We start from the raw sequence: 8067 nt of genomic DNA on the forward strand, positions 1-8067 counted from the left end.
CAGTATTTTGTTCTTATTTTTAAAGCAATTTCAGCCTCAGTTTTCTTATAAAATGTGTTCTTATTAAAACAAAAGTTTAATTGACCCAACATGATTTTAGTATTTGGTGTACCAAATCATTAATATGTAACTCTCCAAGGCTGGTGAAGGAAAATAAAGACATAAAATATATTGGAAAATAATAAAACTGAATTATATGGATGGGTTATTACAAAATATAAATTAAATCGGTTGCTAAAATTACATTACAAATGTCAACATAAAGTCAGTATGTTTTATGGTTTTTAAATTCCTGTTAAAATGATTAATTTTCATGGCTAGTTAAAAAAAAAAATTGATATTCTCATTTAAACTATTGTACATTAGTATTCACGCCGAGATGATTCAACGCCATCTGAGATTAATTAATAGTATGCACAATTTAATGGTTTGAATGTAGTAGGTTAATTGTTACATCCTTTACATTTAGTTGCACCCAAGAACGCTGTAGCTGCCAAATCATCAGAAGCCCCTGCCTCTGGCGACAACCCTGCGAGGACGGGTATCCTCGGCTCCATATTTTCTCCTGTCTATCAATTATTCGGTAAGGAAATATAATTATTTTACTTAAAACTATTTAAAGACTTTATAAGTACTGTGTTTTTTTGAAATAATTTATAATGTGAGCCAGTATTAATCTTGTCATGCATGTTGAAAATGTATGTACTTCTAAAATGCCCACCTTGTAATCGACTATTAATATTGGAGTCGGCGACCAGTCATGCTTAGTTTAAGGAGTATTATTAGCATGTCTTTAGGGTTAAATTAGGTAATTACTTTCTTGGTCTGTTTAATTTTTTCACGTTTAAGTTAGGTGCATAGAGGTCTCTATAATATGCGCTCTATAGTTCAACCATTGTTGTTATTATTAATATAGAGTTATATTAATTTGATAGAGGACACATACAATTTATACTCTATTGTAGTAGTGTGTGTTAAAATACACGTAGTGTTGCCAATAATTATCTTGTAATGCCTTTTGAAAATATAAATATCCTAATATTTCTACCTTTGATTGGCTATTAGTTCTATGTGTAGAGTGATCTTTGATGGATTGATGACTATGTTTCTTTTTATTATTTTAAAAATTCCTTCCACTTTATAGTAGCATACTGTATACACATTCCAGACAGGATGGAAGGATGCTCTATTAAACTAAGTTTCACAATAAGGCTTAGGGAGTGGGGTTGTTTTTCAGTCATAAAAAAAAATCTGACAGAATTTGAATCCAATAGAGAAATTGGAAGCATAAACACTAATCAACAGGTTTATTCTCTCAAACAAGTAATATATGAACAATTTATTTCATAATGTACAATTTTGTTTCTCAACATGTGTTGCACTATCTGTATGCAAATTTAATTGATGATTTAGTTGAAAATTGTATCTTAGAGCTGTATGTTATATAGCCTATCTGGCAATGGTGTGCTAATTTTATTGATTTTTCCTCAGATGTGCATGTCATGCATAACGATTTGTGCATATATTTAAATATTTGTGTAGTTTTCAATAAAAACATTTCATTATTGTACAATATGTTACATAAAATATAATATTTAAAGTATATTAAAATTTATAGGAACATTAACTTCCCTCCATCCCTCCGAAAAAAAAAATAAAAAAATCAAAAAATCAAAAAACATGAAAAATTTGATTGATTTCAGATTATTGTTTATTATATATTCATGCTTATTTTTAAACTGACCTTGATTTTCTCAGGCATTGGTAATGACAGCAAGGAAGGGGACAGCAGCATTGAAGGGGATGAAATGAATGACGATGTATTTGAGGCTGCACAGGGCCTTCATGCCTGTTGCCCTCCCAGTACGTCGGAAGAAGAACTGCCTTGTGTCGATGGGCTAACTACTGCTGAGATGATCACAGAGACCTATGCTGAGGACTTGAAAGATTCATCATATAGTGAAAGAGGTATGGGATTAACATCTTCTTTTTCACCATCATCATTATTATCTTTTTTATTATCATTGTCGTTATCATCCTTAACATCACCATGTCCTCTTCAATTTCACCATCGTCATCGTAGATTTATTGTCCTTGTCATTTTTAATATCACCATCATTTTCATTATTTGAATTATCATCTTCATTTTCATCATCCATTTCATTTTCAACATCCTCAATATCATCTTCAGTATTAGTATCTTCACTATCATCGTTGTTATCGTCATCATCATCATCATCATCATCATCATCATCATCATCATCATCATCATCATCATCATCATCATTGTTGTCATTGTGATCATCTATGTTGCTTAAATATATAAAATTTTTTTTTCAATTGGCCTCTTTTATTCCTTTAAAATTCATTGTATTTTTAATGTCAAGAAGCAAAAATGATTTTGCTTTGAATAAATGAATCTCCATTGTAATTTGCCTCACCAGCCTTCATTAATTTAATTTAATTTTTGATTCTTTTGTATTTTTTAAGATGATAATGGTAATGAAATAGTTAAAGCAGGAACAGAAGAATCGCCAGACAGTAACATGTACATGGACGAAGAGGACGCATCAGGTGGCCCCGAAGAATGGGAAGTCTTCGACCCGTAAGTCATCTAATCTACGCCATTGTCATCATTATTATTATTTTTATGATTAATTATTTTTTGAGACATATATCACGCCGCGGTGACCACCACTTTGTGCTCATGGCATTTTCAACCCTCGGTCTCACTGATTAAAAATGACACTCAAGTTGGTGCTGTAGTTGTCGTGGTTTGCCGCAGCATTAACAGGTATTATTGCTCAGCGTTGAGGTAGGAGGTTGAATCCCTCGCTGTGCATTCCACTTTATCTGCATTGCTTTTCTCCACCCAGGAGTATAAGTAGGTACTGGGTAGGGTTAGAATGCCAAATGCGCTAATTAGATGCCTTAACGAATGCTGCAAAAAATACTTCCCCGGGGAGCTGAGGCTGTGTTCCGTGGTCTTTAATCCATTGACTGGGATAATAATAATAATATTAAGCGTATAGAGGCCTTATCATGGTGCGCCGTGTAAGTCTACCATTATTATTGTTATTATTATTATTACTATTGTTATTACCGTATTGTTATTGTTATGGTTGTAAATTTGTTATTAGCTCAAATTCATAATAATATTTTCAATATTTAGTTTGTACCTTAATAGGGCCTTTCCCATGACTCATCCTTTCATATTGTATGCTTTAATTACATTATACCTTTTACTAGTTATTAGCGTTCAATTGAAAATTTTATGAAAAACAGTTTTCCTCGGCAATGGATGCATAATGATGCTACATTTTTTTTCAACATTAAAAGCTGATGAATTATTGGTTTCTTTTAATGAGCTTTTCAATATACCATTTGAGAATATTATATTTTTTATACCATACAACATAAAGAATTATAGAGGAAATTTGCATTTGACCACAAGGTTATAAATTGATCGAACTATGAACAGTTCATTAGTGGACGATTTTACAACTGTTATTTTTTTTCCTTATTTTTGTGTCTATAGTAAATGACCAAATAAACACTTTGGCACTTATAAATTAACTCTTGGAGGCTTTTGATACAGCACTACAGTAATTAAAGGGGGGAGGCACCTAGTCGATAGCGTCATTTATTACAAAATTATTGGAAATAAAAATAGGAAATGAATATAAAAATAGATTATTTTGGTATTATGTGTTGTACATACTCCTATCAGACTGGCAGTTTCAGCATTAAAATTAACTAATCCATGAGAAATAAAAAAAAAATATTAGTGTCTTAATAATGTGAAACAAACCAACTAAAGGCTAGTGGAATTACTGCCTACTTTACTCTTGATAAGTGCTGCAATGTGAATTCAAAATAGAATATATCTGTAAGGGCTCTGCTTATTGGGAAATAAACCACATTATACATAGCCCAATATATTTGAAAGCGGCGCTTTTTCTATTATTCTTTGTACTTTGTTAGTGTAGTATCGGATCATAATGTTTTCATATAGAAATAGAAGACCTAGTTGAATTTAAATATATCCAGTGAAATATCTTTACAGATCTAAGCTTAGTTTTGCTGGTTATAAACATAGATAGTTCAGATACTATTCTATAAGCCAACCTCCAAACATTTGGCTAAAAAATTTAGTGTGTATATATTTATGAATAATTAATTATGGATATTTTTTATTGAGATTAATAATATGAAATTTATTTCAAGAATAAACAAGCTTAATTTTTCTGTTACCAAGTGGTAACAATACTCTAAATAAAATATGATCTACGATGTAATCTATCATAAATGCCTTTTTTGTCAAACAATATAGATACATCACAATAATTAGTTACTAGCTTACAGTATTTGCTTTTTCAAATTGTTGACCTTTTAGCACTATGGAATTTTGCCACTTCTATTGTGTGAGCAGTGACTGTACTTGTTTATTATTAATGCAAGTTTTTGTGTATCAGTGACAAAATTCAAATAATCTAATATGCTATATATGGTTATAATATCATTGTACTTGTAAATTAATAAAAGACTAGTATTTATATGCATCATAAAATAGTTGAGTAATTTATTTTTTACGTGTGTTATGATTCTAAATAGCATTATAATTCTCAATAATTGATATTACGCTTTATCATGAGGTAATTCATTCGTTGCATTTGCTGTATGTATTATAACATTTTGTTGTTTTTTTTTCTTTCTTAGATATTATTTCATTAAGCAACTTCCGCCACTACAGGAAGTCTGTGACCTAGGCAGCCGAGATCCTGTCCTGCCTCTCAAGACGCGAAGTGCACCTGAATACTGCTTAGTTGTGGATCTGGTAAGCCTGAAAATGTCAGATCCGTCATCACGATTATTACTTGTATTATAATTAATTCTATTATTTTATTTGAATTATTGTAATGGCCTTGAATGCTACTTTGCAAGCTTGCATTTGACCTCTGACATTTAAAGTTGGTGTTTGAAATAACATTAAACTTTATGTAGAGAAACAAAATTTCCATTATGCATGCTGCAATAAAGAATATCTTACATTTATCCTATCTCGATCAATGGCTGCATTTTATCCAAAAAAAATGTCGTTGATGGGGAAAATTCATGGGAATAGTTTAGCCCCGGAGGATTGTTGGACGGTTGTAAGTTAAAATCATGATGAGCACATTATTTTTTCTTTTGAAAATTTATGTAATAAATGAATTCGTCTAACATTTTTTTAATTTTTTAAATATTCAAAAGTCAATAAGTGATCAAGCGCATTGTGCAACCGTTTGAAGCCTATGGGTAAAAAAAAGATATCATTACTGATATAGAATGTGTACCTCAGACTAATTAACCACATCCTTACATGCTGAACATTAATTCTAAGTTGGAAAAATGTGGCAATGTAAAAGCAATGCTTTACCACCCAAGAACATGTAGGAATAGGTATTAAATATGTTACCTAAGATTGCATTAAGCTGGTAGGTACCATCAGGTGACAGATTTTGCAGTTTGGTGAATAGAGTAAATCTGCATACTGATGTAATCACAGTAAGTATGTACAATGATAAGGCCAAAAATAACATTATTTACGTTGCTCAAAATTATTGTAAGAGTATGAAAATAATTACATCAGGAGATATGCTTAATAGCATGATAATGAGAATTAATTTCCTGAAGTATCTGTCACCAAATAAATCTATGATGTAGATACTTGCTTAACAATTGAGAATTTTTTTTATGGCCCCACTTAAATAACTTGCCTGTTGCTCTTGTAGAGATAGTCAGTTATCAAGTCACCCTCTAGTGTTTCTTGATAATATGCCTACCTTTTAGGCAAACAGTTTTTTTGGGGCTTAATGATATGATTGTGAATATAAAAATAATTGCATCAGAAGGAGGAGATAATGATAATTATGTTGAGGTAGAACATTTACTGAAGTTAAGAATTAATTGCAGAGAGAAAGGCATGATAATGACCATTCATTTCCTGATCTTTCTGTCACCAAACAAAACGGTTACCTATGAATGATTTAACCTTTTTCATAACACAAGTGAGAATTTTTCAGAAGCCCTTTCAATAACTTGGCTGTTGCCGTTTCAGCAATAGTCAATTATCAAGTCGCTGGATTGTTTAATAAAAGAAGCTTGATCTCCAAAGCTGTGTTTTTCGCTGTACACCACAGAAGTTTTGTGATAATTTGTAGGAAATAGGTTTGGGAAACTTAACTGTTAAAGCAAGCATGCTAAAGAGTGAATCATTATAATGCTAGGGAGGAAATGCGATTGACAGTTCCAGCAGCTGCCATGATGTCTTGTTTTTTCCTGTTTTATGACAGACTATTTTTATGCTTTACCTGTTACTGAATTCTCTTAGTGCTGCTCTGCGCCTGCGAGCCCCTCCCTGGGACTACCATAGCCTTGGCGAATCGCTGATTGGATAGTGGTGATAGTCTGTAGGGCTACACAAGACAGATGCATGGTATTAATCTGTTACTTTGTTAGGCAATATTGAATAAGGACGTGTAATTGGATGTGAGAGTCTCATAATTAATGGATGATTAATGTTATTAGATGGATGCTATCATGTCATTGATAGATATGATGTGATTGGATGATTATTTATGTGAGTAATGATCATGTGGTTGGTGGGTGATCATCTGATTGGATAGATAGATGGTCACATGATTGCATGATTGATGATATTAGATACCTAGTCGTTAATTAAGCTTGTGATTACATTTTTTTAATTTATGGTTGTAGGATTTAATTAAATTTGTTGGATTTAATTACAGTTGTTAGATTCTACTCATCTTTACAATATGTTGTATCATGTTAACCATTCTATTTTTTAAAGATATAGCTAGGTTAATATGGTACTAGAAAATGAAGACCAATAAAAATAAAAGTTATGCCATGTGTCTTTTTGACTATTGGAATGACTAATAGAATCTGAAGGTCAAAAGTTCAAGCCCGAGGCTGGCCGCTTGAATCTTGGACATGATACATCATCTACTTTTATGTGTCAGCACGTAAAACTATAGATATACCTGTGTTTGTGCACACTTGTGTTAATGTATTCATCTGTTGCATTTCATAACTCGCTGTGATTCTTACACCAAGTAATTCCCAGGGGGTATATATTGGTACCTGGTAACATGGAGGTGATCTGAAATAAATTTAGCACTGTTGAATCACATGGTAATGTTTAGGATGTATACAACTTGAATATGAACTTTAAGGTCACTTCCCAAGGACAAGGGATGGATGCTCATTGTGTATGATTGATTTTGTATTCAATAAAATCAATATAATCGAAAGAAAAAAATCAAATGTTATTTATTTGTAGTTAAAACAATAAATTCATTGATGTAAATTGTTGGAGATATATATGTACATAATATAGTATGTTGAATGTGAGGTAAAAATGATCAAGTCTGTCCTAGTAAAAATCAAAGGTGTACTACGTAGACCTGAAACAGTTTAGTGCAGAGTAACTATTTATTTTCACCCCATTTTCATCCCATTCACTAGTGATTAAAGACCACTGACAAGCAGGCAGGCATGTAACTTACAGATACTTAAATGATATTGGCATCTAATCTAACATACCTCAATAATATAAATCAGAATGCATAATAAAAAACATAGGAAAGGAAAAGGTGTGTTTTGAGTCTGCTTTTCCTACATAACCTGTTTTCAAACTTTTCGGCCAACGAACCAAACAAACGTCCAGGAAATTTGCCACAACCCACTTCCCGGGACAATAAAAACAGCTACTCAGGAGTCATTATAACTGGTGAACAAAATTGAAGTAAAATATTTAAATGATACTTAGAATGTGCACGGTCCTTTACTGCCCTAAAATTTAGCATGATATAAAACCCATTTAAAAATAAATCTTAACAAGTCTCACGACCTAATTTATTTGGCGACCCAATTTTGCATCGTGACCCATAGTATGAGAATCGTTGTCCTACATACTGTATTGTAAAAAATGTTCTATATGAATGAATAATGAATAATATATATATTTATATATATATATATATATATATATATACTACCTTT

General features: G+C 31.7%; 1 protein-coding gene across 3 annotated transcripts in view; it reads left to right on the top strand.

Moving 5' to 3' along the window:
* LOC117113169 (CTD small phosphatase-like protein 3) overlaps positions 1-8067 on the top strand; it is a 50932-nt gene that overhangs the window by 34561 nt on the left and 8304 nt on the right. For all 3 annotated transcript variants that reach the window (XM_033256442.1, XM_033256443.1, XM_033256444.1), the window contains 4 exons: positions 470-583; positions 1759-1968; positions 2491-2605; positions 4720-4837. In XM_033256442.1, the coding sequence (XP_033112333.1) occupies positions 470-583; positions 1759-1968; positions 2491-2605; positions 4720-4837 (557 nt within the window). The remainder of the gene's footprint in view (positions 1-469; positions 584-1758; positions 1969-2490; positions 2606-4719; positions 4838-8067) is intronic.

The sequence above is a fragment of the Anneissia japonica genome, unplaced genomic scaffold, assembly GCF_011630105.1.
Source record: "Anneissia japonica isolate Jap-2015-1 unplaced genomic scaffold, ASM1163010v1 scaffold93_len1081246_cov171, whole genome shotgun sequence".
NCBI lineage: Eukaryota > Metazoa > Echinodermata > Crinoidea > Comatulida > Comatulidae > Anneissia > Anneissia japonica.